We start from the raw sequence: 14,666 nt of genomic DNA on the forward strand, positions 1-14,666 counted from the left end.
ATCATATTTTAGATGACATGCTATAGTATGACTTTTTTTAATCATATTTTAGATGACATGCTATAGTGTGACTTTTTTTAAATCATATTTTAGATAACATGCTATAGCATGACTTTTTTATCATACACTGCTCAAAAAATGCATTGTCCTGCATCAGAAGGAACCCAGGGCCGCAGATGGTCTCCAACAGGTCTGAGGATCTCATCCCGGGACCTAATGACAGTCAGGGTACCTCTGGCTAGCACACGGAGGGCTGTGCGGCCCTCCAAAGAAACTCCTCCGCAGACCGTCGCCGAACCACAAAGGAGCAGATAGCGGTCCCGCTGCCGGGTTGTTGTCCTCCTACGGCCCCCTCCACGTCTCCTGGTGGACCGGCCCGTCTCCCGGTGTCTCCTCCGTCCTCTTGACACTGTGCTGACAGACACCTTCTTGCCACAGCGTGCGTTGATGTGATAATTGCTTCATTTCCACCTGTTGTCTGTTCCATTTGTACAACAGCAGGTGAAACTGATCCACAATCAGTGTTGATCCGAACTGGACAGGTTGAGTTCCCAGAAGTGGGATTGACTTGGAGTTACATTCTGTTGTTTAAGTGTTCCCTTTATTTTTTGGAGCAGTGTATAAACTCTTGATATGAAGTCAGGAGGAACTTTAACAGGAATCCACTCCATGTCTAACACCACCTATTCAGGATTTTTGTTTTATTCATGTTCAAATGACGGATAAAACACTTTTTGACAATAAAAAAAATTGTCAATGACCCTGAGTAATATCAAGTTAGACTTTTTTCATGTTTTGCTATAATGTGACTTTTTTGTTCTTAATTTGGACAAAATGCTATAGTATGATTTTTTTTTAATTTTTTTTTTTCCCATGTTTTGGACGAGATACTATAGTGGATAGGAATTTAAAGGCAAATTAATTTTGTATTGTTAAAAAGAGTTTTATCCGTCATTTGAACATGAATAAAACAAAATCCTGAATAGGTGGCGTTAAACATGGAGTGGATTCCTGTTAAAGTCCGTCCTGACTACGACCCTACTTTATATCAAGAGTTTATACCTCACAGTTACTGAGAAAATCAAAGGCAAAGTTGACTTTTTTCGCATTTTGACGTTGAAATTTCCTCATTTAAAATAGTCATTAAAAATAATCGGTAATAGCTGGCGAAAAACTTTGACTGGATTCCCGTTCAGGAGAATCTCGACTATGACCCGGAGTAATTTCAAAAGTTTGAAAAGCCTCGGGACTCAAAATGAAACGTATCCGTCAAACGTGGAACAGAAGTTGTTTGAAAAGGCAGTGATTAGAAATCGATTTATTTTTACTGCAAATACTCCAAAACACAAAAAAAGATGAAATTTTGTATCAGCATTTGATTTATTCTCGTTTTCAGTTCATGAGCTGATGTTTGACACTTTAAAAAAAATGTTTCGGTCTGGCAAGTGAAAAGTGACACCTGATGAATAAAAAAAACAAAAAAAAACAAAGAATCATTTTCAAGTATTTCCTGTGATTGATGTGTAAAACAGATTTTACGATGGACCGTCCTCACGTTTGGCGGCTTTCACTACAAATCTCTAAATCTTCCTTTCACCTGTAAATGATCAAACAATCACCAGGACTCACGATCTTCCGACTACCTCGGACTAAATGTTCGGTTTGTAGAAGAAAAGTCAAAAAGCCTCAAAAGGAATAAATAAAAAAAAAAAAAAACCCGCCTGGTTCAAACCGTGTGATCCGCCCGTGAAGACGATGTCGTTGAACGTGGGTTTAAAGAGTTAAGTTAAAGAAGCGCGTGACAAAGCGTGTTTTTGTTTCCCCTCCCGCGCTAGCAGGGCGCTACGACGCGCCTCTTGCGGATACATTCCCAGATCCAGCGGGACGACACCTTCTGGGCCCGGCCGTCCTCTTCGGGCTCGGCCAGCGTGTGCGTGGCCGAGGCAGCGTCGTACTCCGACACCAGGTCGCCGTCGTACGCCACGAAGTAGCGCCTCAGTTTGTCGAAGTCCTGCACCGAGACGGGCAGGAAGAGCTTCACGCCGCTGAAGATGTCCAGCAGCGTCTGCGGGACAGAAAACGGTTTTTAAATGAGCGTTCGAGGCTCATTTATCGTATCCCAAGCTGTATTTATTATTTTTTATTTGATTTGTTTTTTGCGTAAATACTCATTTCTTAATCTATCTCGTACGTATTTGTAACTTTTTCATTTTACGTGCACCTTTTTGTTTTTCTACGCTGCTGCGACGACTAAATCGACTTCGCGGTAAAATTCCCCGCCAAAATAAAACGCCCGATCGACTTCCCGTTTGGGCGTCGACCTGCCGTAACGTGACTTTTGTCGCCGACCCACCTTGTCGTTCCGCGTCTCCGGCGGCTGAGACGTGCTTTGGGTTCTGGTCTGTCCGTTGCTATGGAGACTCTCCGTCTTCTTCACCTGTAAACACACAGCGGGTCGGTTCGTCGTCAGAGGAGTCCCGTGAGATTTGCAGGTGTAAAAAAAAAAAAAAACTTCTTTGGTTGAATACCTTCTTGGCGCCGGGGCCCTCTGAGCCGGGCGGGCGTGGCTGCGACTTCACCACCTTGGGTTTGGGCGGAGCGGCGCTTCTGCCGCCGACTGGGACGGAAAATCAAGAAGCGTTTTTCGGTCACATCCTCAAAACACACCTCTGAATTACAGGTGAATTCAAGATGAAATCTTCCGACTAATTCTTCTATTTTCTACTTTAAAATAAAAACTTCACATTTCTGTGACCCGGGTGTGTTTTTTTTGTTGTTGTTTTTTTTTACTGACACTTGATTTGTTTTTTTATGAGTATAAACGCTGCAGACGCCACAGAGAGGAACATGTTTGACATGCTGAAAATAAACATGAATTTATGCAGCAAAGCAAACGTTTGAATTAAAGCTGTTGATTATTTCATTTCAGACAAATGCAGCAATTTTGATGTTTGGTACATTTTTTCAGTATTTTTTCAATATAATATATAAATATAATATAATATAATATATCAAACTGTTGCTGGTTCGAGCTTCTCAAAGAGACAATTTTCCTGCTTTCTTTGTCTTAATTCATGAATAGATTATTGTCTGGACAACTTTAGAAGCCGATGCTGGCCGATCACAGATCAATATGTATTTGTGCTGGAAGAAAACTTATTTACGGCACATAATGCAGAAGAAGACGCTCATTTTGATGTTGTTCTATTTATGATTTTAATTTGAGTAAATAAATGATTTTTTTTTTTTCCCCCCCAGAAAAAAGTCTATTATTTATAAAAGTAAAATCAAGTTAAAGGAAGTTAAAAAGATCTTGTGGAGCACATTTAAAAACTATTTATAGTTATTTTTAATTATGACATTCCTTTTGACGATATAGTTTGGACAATAAATGAAACTATCCTGCTTTAAATTCTGGTCGGAGTATCAACATAAGAAATATTTTAACTTCCTAAAATTGGCATCAGCTTTGTAAATCCAGTAGAATTTGGACTCTTTAAAATAAAGTTCTTTAAAATTGAACATGATTGTAATATTTCGATGGACCTTCATCTTTGTTGTCTGATCGTCTTCAACTAAAACAACCTGTAAACGTCCTGTTTTCGTACTAATCAGTATAAAACCTCGTCCACCTTCAGGTCCGGCTACTCACCGGTCTTCTTGGGCGGAGCGCCTCTGTGGGACGCCGGCGGCGGCGGCGAGTTCCCTCCGCTGTCGCCCCCCGACGACCCGCGGTCGTCGTTGGACGCCGACGGACCGGCCGTCACTTTGAAGTCGCAGTTCTCCTTCGAGATGCGGAACAGCTCCTGAGCAGAGCGACGAAAAACCCACAACACGTGACGTTATCGCGACCGAAGCAAATCGGCAGCAATAATGCCAGAAGATTTAAAAAAATAAAAATAATAAATAAATAAATTTAAAAAAGCCGGGTCGACGTCGTACTTTGAGCTGCTGCAGGTTGGTGGCGCTCTTCCAGTCCTTGTCATCGCGGATGCGCGTCATGCGGGGGAAGCGGATGGAGATGCCGTCGGCGGTGTGCATCTCTGATTTGGAGAACTCGGCGCCTGTGATCTCCCAGACGGGCGCTCGCTGCGGCCGAGAAAACAACAACAACAACAACAACAACAAAAAACGGCAGGTGAGACATAAATGACGAGAAAAAATATACGACTGCACAAAAAAGAAAAAAAAAAAACAGAAGCCATCATTGTTACTGTTCAAGGACTATTTGTGTGTGTGTGTGTGTGTGTGTGTGTGTGTGTGTGTGTGTGTGTGTGTGTTTCATCACAGTGGAAGCCGGAGGGGGTCATTTTAATCAGATGCTGTTCAATCTGAAGTGTTTGTGTGTGTTTGCAGGTTTGAAAACTCTGCAGCTCAACTCGTCATTATCTCAGGACAGTTTTCGTTGTTTTGTGTCGAGACGTTCCTGCACACTTAAACACAAGAGATGCTTTTAACTTTGTCGTTTCATTTAAAAGCTCCGAGGTGGGAAACAGAAATGTGAGATCTCACCTCGGGATCGCGGATAATGAAATCTGGATAATAGTTCTTGATGATTTTCAGCCAGCCGGGGATTTTGCTCGGGTCCTGCACGGAGACACGCAGAAGATTAATTTCAGTTTTTTTTTTTTCTTCCTAAAGCGCCGGCTCGATGCTCTCTCCTCCCGAGTGGATCCTCCCCGCTGACCTTGCTGATTTTGATCATGTCCAGCTCCTTCTGGAGGCGCGCCAGCATGGCGTCATCGTAGCCGCCGGAGCACTTGGTGACGGTGCACCACTTCTTGGAGGCCGGGTCGTAGCAGCCCATCAGGAAGCTGGACATGATGCCCCCTGGTGGACAGAAGAGGCCGGACAGCGTTAGGAGGGGACGTTTTGTGTGTTCATTACTTTTCTCCCTGCTTATATTTTCAGATTTATTCTTTCCGCTCTGAGGATTGTACTCTTGTTGTTGCATTCGTTATGTTTCCATCGCGCACATTACGCCCCCCCCCCCTCACTCCCACACACCTTTGTGTCTTTTACCCAGTGGCATCCTCTCCTCATGCAGCATGTTGTCTAGTTTGTTTAATCACCATATCAGCGTTTATATTCTTTATTTCATCAACCCTGCAGATATTGTAGTGTTTATGGTAAATATTAAAACCATCTGAGTGTTGTTCAGTAAAAGGCTTGTTGGCATAGTTACCAAAACACATATGTGGGGAATGTCGTGATTTTTTTTTTAATATGTAAATGCTCATTAACCGGGGGCCTTTGGTTGCAATGCGTTCCTCCTGTCAGAAGGTGGCGGTAAAGCACCTGAAGGCTGTCTGGCAGCTGCCATTAAACAACATGAGGAGGAGAGGAAGGCGTTGCAAACAGGCGGCGGGATTAGACGTCACGGTACGAACGAGCCTGTGTGTCGTCTTCTTCTTCTTCTTACAGGAGGTTTGCTGAGCACGTAAGATTTAAAGATGTTTGGAGGTTTCACAGACCGTTCGATCCTTTCCCGTAGAACGCTCCCAGCACCACCAGGTCGGCCGTGTCGGCCATCGCTCCTTCGTTCAAGTAGTCCTTCTTCACTTTCAGCCAGTGGCGCTTCCCCGGCTCGTAGGAGCCCTGAGACACACACACACACACACACACACACACACACACACACACACACACACACACACACACACACACATCAACCCTGATCATCATGTTTTTAACGCAAATCAGTGGAAATGTGACAATAAAACAAAATAATAAACCAACTGACCTTTATGTCTTTGAGCACGAGGCCTTCGAGTCCCTCTCTGATGACACGAGTTATCATTTCAGCCAGATCCCCGGCTCTCTGACACACACACACACACACACACACACACACACACACACACACACACACACACACACACACACACATATATATATATTTATGTATCATATCAGATGTAAACATAAAGCCTAAAAAAGTCAGATTGAGAGTGAAGACTCACAGTGACGTGCTTCATCTCAGAGAACAGGATCCTGTTGGGGACTTCCACCATGTTGTCGTGGAGGAACTTCCTGCGTTCAGACAGCGGCCTGAAGAAGACAAAGTCAGAGGAGACGTGTGAGTCAGCGTCGACCGTTTAGTCAGTTTAACTATTTAACAAAACTAAACGATAAAAACGCACATAACACCGATGTAAAAAAAAATGTCTACAAGGTCATTTTTCTGTTCACTGTTTGAACTTCAGCTTCAATAGTTGTTTTTTTTGTCTTTGATCCAAATGTTGGACTGCAACTAATCAGACGTGATGCAGCACCAACGTTCTCCTGCGGGAGGCACTCATGTTTCATGAAAACCGTGCAGTGTTTTTAAAAGACCTTTGAAATATTTAAAGGACTTCAGATATTTTAAAGAGCAATCAGGGACTTCATTTTGCATAAATCTAATTAAAGTGTGACTTTTTAAAGGATCCTCAGACGCCCTGTTAATGGACCAAAGAGGGAAACTAACTTTAAAGGAGCTGAATTTAAAATCTGTCTCTCACACACACACACACACACACACACACACACACACACACACACACACACACACACACACACACACACACACACACACACACACACAAACCAGCCAATCAGAGGGACAGAAGCCAATGGCTCAGTCAGGAAGTGAACATCTTATTAATGGAGTTAATTCAAAGTCTTTTTTTTTTTTAACGTAGTAACACGCGTTACCTCTCCATGAGACTCACGCCGTTGAAGTAGATGCAGTCGAAAACAAAAAGGCCCACGTTGGCATCTTGGAAGGCGGCTTTCTGCGGGGAGAGGACGAGCGACAACAAACGGTTAAAATAAAAAAAATAAAAAAACAGGAGGCTGAAAATAAATAAATAAAAAAAGGTTTATCACCTTATGTACGCCGAGCGTCCCGAAGGGCAGCGGTTTACTGGTCTTTGTGTCAATTAGGAGGACTTCAGCGTCCAGGATCATACTGTGGCCCCCGGGAAACGCCTGAGGGATGTAGTCTTTGAAATGGACCACCTGAGACATCGAGAGACACACACACACACACACACACACACACACACACACACACACACACACACACACACACACACACACACACACACACACACACACACACACACACCTCAGTCAGAGTAGAGCTAAGAAGACTCTGGCACTTCTACTGCCTTCTAATTTGTCTAATCAAATAATGTACTTGACTCTAAACATGATGAACATTTTTGATAAGGAAGAGATCAAATGGCATTTAGTCGGCGGATTTATCATCTTTTTCTGTGGAGGATGATCAGAACAGTTCTGATCTTTTTTTTTTCATTCATCAGAATAAAAAAAATAAATACAAAAAAAACCACAGGAGGAACCTGCTGTAATTAGACTCCGTTCACAGAATGTTTAATTAACATTAACATAAATGGCCTAATTACAGCGGTTGCATAATCAGCCAGGCTGAAGGTCTGAGGACTTAAACGGGTCCACTGAGACCACGAAGACCCGTTTCTGGGATCTCTTCATTGATTGTTGTTCAGACGTTTGGTTTTGTACACAAACGCATAAAAGCTGGACGGATTTTTCTCCCTTGTGCGTTTGTGCTCGGCTGCGTTCACCGGGAGGTGTTTTTCTTTTTGTGCGTGCAGCAGCGACATCTAGTGGTTTAAAGGAGCTAAATGAAACATAACGTGCAGCTGTTTTTATCCCCTCCACCGTTTTTTTAATGCACTCAAGCTGAGGAAAAGCTGGAAAATCTCTGTGGGAAATGGGTGAATTGAACGCCGTGGAAAATAGCTCTAAGCTCCTAATCCTGCAGGGATCAACCTGAAGACTCCTCGTATCGATACGCATCATCATAGTAATCAGTAAACAGCTTCCCGGGAGCGTTGTGCGTTTTTGTGTTGTTGTTGTTGTTGTTGTCGGTGCGACGACACTGACTTTGTGAGGCAGCACGGGCTTCAGGCTGCGGCTGAAGTAGCTGAAGGTGTCGCCGCTCTTGTGGACCTGCACGCGCTCCCCGTCGTACTTGATCTCCGAGTACATCCCGTTGGGGCACTTCTTCATGGCGTACTCGACGGATTTACAAGCCTCCGCCTGGAATCACACGGGAAAAATAATCATTCATAAACATTTATTCTTTATTTAAAAGGTCTCAACAGAGAAGCAAATTCTTCTATGAACCTCTAAGTCCATTAAAAGCTTCCTCTGGTTGGTCCGCTGGGGACAGAAAAGCTCATCTCTTGGACTTTGAAGGCTTTCAAACACACGTTTTTCTTTTTTAATTTGAATTTGAATATGACTTTAATTTATGTATTTTAATTACACACTCAGCAGATTTTCTTTTGCAATTCGGCTGTACTTACGTCTAGTTTTATCTCCTGGCACAGAGCGTTTGATTATGCGTTTAATGAGTCATAGATTTGTTGTACAAGATTTGGATTTGCGTGTGTGCATCCAAACTATTTCCTACGAAAGAGGCCGAGAATTAATCTGGATGGAGGGTCGAGAGAATCACAATAATGTTCATGTCATTAAAAATGTGATTTATTTTAGGGAAAGTTAACATCCAGACTCTAAAATAGATTTTCAGAATAATTAAAATGCTACTCTTTGAGAGTAGTTTTATTATTTTGCAGAAATTATTGTCATCTTGAGGTTTATTCGACATGTTTGCTCTAGAACTCGTTATGGACTTTATAGCTGCACAAAACAAAACTTATGTTTGTTGTCACTATGGCCCAAATTTGACAGAATCACGAGAATAAGCACCAGAAATGCCAAAACAAAGAAAGTGAGGCCCAAACTTGGCCCGCTTGGTCAGCTCTGATCTAGAACAACAATAATAATCCTGACAGCAAAAAAAAGCCAGTTATTATTTAGCAGGTCATAAACATATTCCCCGGAGATACAGCGACAGAGGATGACGAGGCTCTTCATCTTCACAGAGACCGAAGTTGTGGATCGTCAGGAAATAGACTTCGCTGTTTGTTTGTGACCTAAAATGTCACGTAGCTGCAGCGAGTTTCCATTTGCTCTTTCATAAAGTGTAATTAAAAGTCTGCATGTGTGCTTTTTTTTTTTTTTTTTTTTTTTTTTTTAATGGGCAGGAAGCTGAATTAATGTTTGGTCACACCATGGCAGCGTTCAGAGTTATCTGTGCCGTCCAGCTGGCGTCGAGTCATCAGCTGGAAACAGTCCGAGCATCATGTTTTCCGCTTCTTGTGAAGTTTTAACCTGATATGAAGGAATCGGTTTCAAGAGTTTGCTCACAGCCGCTGACTCAGCGGTTCCTCCTCTTTCTTTCCTCTCGTGTGTCTGCTTTGTTTTCGACTAAATGTTTGATCGTCTTCATCCTAACTGAACAAAAGCAAAGTGCTTTTGTTCAAGAACAATTACTAAAAATAAATAAATAAAGGAAGTGTTGAGTTTCTGAGTCCAATAAACTCGTTTTGTCTTTTTTTTCTTGCACACAAATTTAAAGTGAAATCGAAACTTGAAGCTTTTGAGCAATCATTAACAGAGAGGTCTTAAAAAAAGTTAAATTACCTCTAAAAGTCACATTTTATCTTCTTTATTTCCTTTTTTAAACCAAACATAATATTACTGCTACAATTATCGACTTTTTACTGGAAATCTATTTCTGATTTCATCAGAACATCAATAACGTTCCCTGAATCAAAAATAGATTATTATTATATTATTAACTTAATGCTGGATGCAAATTGTATTATGAATTAGCAATTAAAGGATGCCACTAGTTGGAGGACCCAACATGCTCATTTTAATTTATTAATGGTGTGATTTATGAGGTCAGAAAAAACAATAGAGTTTAATAAGTATAGAAGTAACTAAAATGTATTGTTCATATTGTGTTTTTTTCTGTTGTATTTGTTCGTATTGCAATTGTAAAAAAGTATTGAAAATAACTCATTTGTAATCGAATAAATAAAGAATATAGAATATTTTGGGCCGTTTAGAAATTTTGTAAATATACGGGGAATTTTTTTTAATTTTTTTTTTAATTGAATCCAAATGAGTTGAAACTGTTTGTAAATGTGACTTTTTTTTCTCTTTTTTTTTACATCCCAGCGGTGCGAACTCGTCAGCCTTGCTTTCACATACAGATATTAAACAGTATAACTAGAAACGTCGGAGAATCGTTGTCATATTTCTATTGGTCGTGCTCACCAGCATGGGCTGGACGGGGGTCATGAGCGAGGCCTCCACGGTGAGCAGCTTCCTGGGTCCCGACCCGTTGGACGCCTCCTGCTGATTCCTCAGCACCCGCTCGATCACGTCGCCGAGGTTACGCGAGGCCTTGAAGGCGTCGTACGCGTTGGGATCCACGGCGTCCAATCTGCACGACAACGAGTTTTTTTTTTTTTTTTAACTCTCTCTCTCTGTGTGTGTGTGTGTGTGTGTGTGTGTGTGTGTGTGTGTGTGTGTGTGTGTGTGTGTGTGTGTACGGGAACATACACGTGTTTGGCGCCGGAGTTCATCTTCAGGTCGTGTTTGATCAGCCGAATGATGCACTTCAGGTCGTTACTGGTGCATCTGCGATGAGAAGAGAGGACGCAGATGATCAGAGGAGCATTTTCAGAAAAGAATCGTAATCTTTTTAGTCAGCACGAAATAATGTTTCTGTCCGTTTACTGCCGGCAAGATGAAATTTATGCCAAATAAAGACATCTGTATGGTGTGTGTGTGTGTGTGTGTGTGTGTGTGTGTGTGTGTGTGTGTGTGTGTGTGTGTGTGTGTGTGTGTGTGTGTGTGTGTGTGGATGTGCCCGAGGCAGACCATCTAAAAAGACGGAGAAAAAAACGCACAAATGCCAACAATAAAAAAAAAACCATCAAATGGAAACAAACAGCTGCACCATTTACAAAAACTACAAAAAGAAATGAGGTCATGTGTCTCCCCGACTCCTTGACGCTCCGCTGGCAGTAACAGGAAGCCGTCGTGTGCGGAGGCGGAGCTACAAAAGACGGGACCTGCCGTTATTTGTACGATACCTAACGTCTCCGTGTTTGATGTTTGCCTGGTTGCTACGGAAACGACGCGTTACTTTTTGGCGACGTCCTCCAGCTCCGTCTGCTGCTCGTCCTCCTTGGTCAGCTGGGCGAGGCGGGTCAGCGACGCGTCCACTTCCTGGATGGTCAGGAGGCTCTTGGCGGACGGAGGGAACGCTTTGCTCTCGTCGAAGAACATCCTCACCGTCTCAGACACGTCGCCCTTAACGAACAAACAAACAAACAAACAAAAAACAAACCCCAGACAGGTTGTATTTTACAGCGAGTGTTTTTACAGGAGGAGTAAAGTGAAGGCTCGTCGGACGGACCACGGACCTGCTCCAGGTCGCGCACCATGTCGTCCTGGTTGCATCTGAATATGCGGCTGAAGAGTTTTACAATCTGCTTGTCGTTGAGGTTGTAGACGCTTTTCACGACGCCCGGCAGCAGCAGCTTCACCGTCAGGTAAAGATCTCCGTGGAACTTATCTGGGACGGAAAAAAAAAAAAACTCCAATCACGGACGATGTCCATATATATATGAATATATATGCAAACTATAAAATACCGAGAAGTAAAAGCCACGCCCACCTCCGCCGGAGCCCTTCCTCAGGAACTTCTCGATGATCTGCGTCTTGGAGTTGTAGCTGTTGATCTCCGCCACCATCGCACACAGCTTGCGAAACTCTCTGAAGAGGCAGTCCTTGTGCTGAAGGTCACACAGCTGGGTGGACAGGGCGCTGCCTTGGCTGGCTTTGGCCGGGGAGGAAGAAGAGGAGGAGGAGGAGGAAGAGGAGGGTCCAGGGCTGCCGGAGCCGCCAGCCTTCGCAGCTGACGGGAGAACGAAGAGGGGCGGCAGCACGATTAGTTCCCTGATCTCTCTCTCTGGATCTCACATTGATTCCTTTTTGTTTCGTTTTTTTTTCTCTTTCACGAACGTCTTTTCAACAAATTCAAACCTCGTGAGTTCGGCACGTCTTACCGGTGAAGCCTGAGAACTTGCGCGGCGCGTTGACGGACGGATCGGCCGGAGGAGCCATGAGCTGCCCGCCGGTGTTCATCTTGGCCTGCACCTTCTTCTTGGGAGTCGCATTAACTTTGGCCATCAGGTCTACGACACAAGATGAACATTAAATTAGAAACCGCTTATCGAAGTAAATGTGACTTTTCAAAATAAAAGTGAAACGATGAACAAGAACAAAGATTTGAAAACCGAATGAGTTTTGAACGGACCCACTTGCACACACACACACACACACACACACACACACACACACACACACACACACACACACATGTGTTTACATCTATACACACTTGCAGTGAACTGTGTATCCCTACACATTTACTTCAACATATGTACACGCACACGCCTGTTTTGTTGTTCATTCATTTAGTCTTTTTAAGATGTCTTTAAAAGCCGACTCAAAAAAAACACTTTTCTCCTCGAGGGAACCAAACGTCGTATTTCCCCCCCTCCCCCAGAAATAGTTATTTAACAAGAAAGAAATTCAAACATTTAAAAACAAATTACCATTAAGGCAGAGAAACTCTGAGGGAATGTTAAAACCACAATAAAACAAAACACACGGACAAAAAATAAAAAATAAAAAAGACATGAGCAACAGTTTTATAAAATAATAAGTGTTGGAAAGCTGTGAGAAAGTGACTGTGAGTGTTTCTTGTGTACCCGAGACGTGTTTATTAATGATCTCCTTGTCCTCGTCCTGCAGCTCCTCCCAGCCCTCCAGATCCGTGATGTCCTCGATCTTCTTCGTGGTGGCTCTCGCCCTCTCCAGCTTCTCGAAGATGCACTTCACGTGGTGCCACTCCTTCATCTCGCCGGCGGACTCGCTGAAAGGGTTCGGCACGATCTTGCCGATGCGCACGACGCCCTTCGGGATTTTGTCTTTGCACTTCTTGCACCCCGCGGTGCCGCGCTTGGCGTACTCCACGATGAACCTCTGCTCCGACATGTCGGCCCGGTCGGAGAAACGCCGGCGCGGGGAAAGCCGGGGAGGATGAAGGTGTTGGAGTTCACGGGGTGCCGAGGACAACTGACGGATTTTCCCGGAGAAATTGAAAGCGTGAGGAGGTGCAGCACGTTCGGAGCGTGAAGAGACGGAAAAGGCTCGACGCGCCTTTAAGAGCCGGCACCTGACAAATAGTCCGAGAGGTTGAAGTCCGACACACACGGTCTTATGAAGTAATAAACTAAGAGGTCTCTGCATCCAGCTGTGATGGCGGGCAAGTTAAAACCTAAAAAAACCCCACAAAAAACAGACATAATAGTTAAAGAGGAAATTTGTTCTGTCTAAAACCAACAGCTTGAAGATTCGCTGACTCAGCTTCTGTCATTATTGCTTTCATGACAATACAACATTCATTTAATTTGAAAACTTTCTGCAACTCCAGTTTAGCAGCAACACCGGTGCACATTAACAAAAAGATCAATTTAAGACTTTTAATTACTTTTCAATGACAGACAGAAAGCAAATGTAATACCTGTTTACGGTCATACTGAGCAGACGGGACAATATGGCCTCGAATTATTATTATTTATTTTTTTCAGCAAGCATATTACAATTATTTTCAGTCACGTCATAATTAATTGAATTAATGTGACTTTGATTTAGATGATGAAAGAGCATCACTGCTGTCTTTTAGCTGTTATATGTCTATTTGTGTCTGTGAATTTACATTGAGAGCAAGTTATAACCGGAATTAATTAATTAATTAATGTATTAATTATGTATAATAACATTAATAGTGCACGTGTTTTGAACTTTCTATGTTTTGAGGAGATGGTGGTTTATTTTTATCTGCTAATCCAGACAGATTTGAGAGATAATTACCAAACTTTTTGCATGAAAAAAAAATTTGTTTAAAAAAAATAAAATAAATTGGTGAAACTTTGGTTTAATAAAACGTAAAGTGCTCGTTGTGCCTCCAATAGTGAATTGAGATCACTTTGCCTGCATAAATAAATAAATAATAAATAACCGAGCCCACTGTTAAGTTACATAAATCCATAATTTAAATATGATTGTTAAAAAAAAAAAAAAAAAAAAAAGTGTCATTATGGTGCCACGAAGGCAAACTGGAGAGCTAACGTTAGCATTAGCCGCACCGACACACAACTGCCGAAGTTGAACAGATTTCACACCGACTGTGACAAATAACTTCACGCGTCTCTGATGTTTCTGTAAATATTTATTTACTGTACCTTATCGACGCCGCGCAAAATGGGATAGTTCGGTTTAAACTGCTAGCTCGTTTCATTGTTGTGAGCGAGCAGCGTCAAGCTAACTTTAGTTTGTTTATAACGCCGCAACGCACTTCCGGTTTGGAGCTACAAAATAAAAGCGTCTTCTCGGAATTTTTTTTTTTTTTAATTAGCGACGTGTGATTTCTGTGTAACCCTTTTATTTACAACGTGCACACAGGTGCCACACTATGTAAACAATAGAAAATGTCTTCTTTTTTTTTCTTTCTTTCACCGAGATGTGTTTTTGTTTAAAGGCTAAAACACACACAAACAAAAACAAAAAAATTCCATTTCCGGTGACTCTCCGGTTAACGGTGGTTAACTTGACCGGGCGAAGCTAAAAAGGAGCTACAAAAGCAGGCGTGGGCTGCCAAAGTGCCTTCACAATGCTCGGTAAGACCTTTAAACAGAGTA

At 42.6% G+C, this 14,666-nt stretch overlaps 1 protein-coding gene across 1 annotated transcript; it reads right to left on the bottom strand.

The window, feature by feature from the left end:
- Nucleotides 1–1,356: 1,356 nt before the first annotated feature.
- On the bottom strand, nucleotides 1,357–14,313 carry lig3 (ligase III, DNA, ATP-dependent). The gene is made up of 21 exons (XM_069723976.1): nucleotides 14,211–14,313; nucleotides 12,675–13,243; nucleotides 11,967–12,095; nucleotides 11,576–11,815; nucleotides 11,322–11,473; nucleotides 11,042–11,208; nucleotides 10,453–10,530; nucleotides 10,165–10,333; nucleotides 7,915–8,070; nucleotides 6,871–7,002; nucleotides 6,697–6,776; nucleotides 5,964–6,051; nucleotides 5,744–5,821; nucleotides 5,475–5,598; nucleotides 4,688–4,830; nucleotides 4,513–4,587; nucleotides 3,943–4,089; nucleotides 3,653–3,806; nucleotides 2,529–2,617; nucleotides 2,354–2,437; nucleotides 1,357–2,065 (listed from the first exon to the last, which is right to left on the bottom strand). The coding sequence occupies exons 2-21, from the start codon at nucleotides 13,213–13,215 to the stop codon at nucleotides 1,832–1,834; spliced, it is 3,060 nt and encodes a 1,019-aa protein (XP_069580077.1). The 5' UTR covers nucleotides 13,216–13,243; nucleotides 14,211–14,313; the 3' UTR covers nucleotides 1,357–1,831.
- Between the last annotated feature and the right edge of the window lie 353 nt (nucleotides 14,314–14,666).

Source organism: Brachyistius frenatus, unplaced genomic scaffold, assembly GCF_029030835.1.
Source record: "Brachyistius frenatus isolate BFR_SWC_R1_liver_20210118 unplaced genomic scaffold, ASM2903083v1 Contig_354, whole genome shotgun sequence".
In the NCBI taxonomy this organism is placed as follows: domain Eukaryota; kingdom Metazoa; phylum Chordata; class Actinopteri; family Embiotocidae; genus Brachyistius; species Brachyistius frenatus.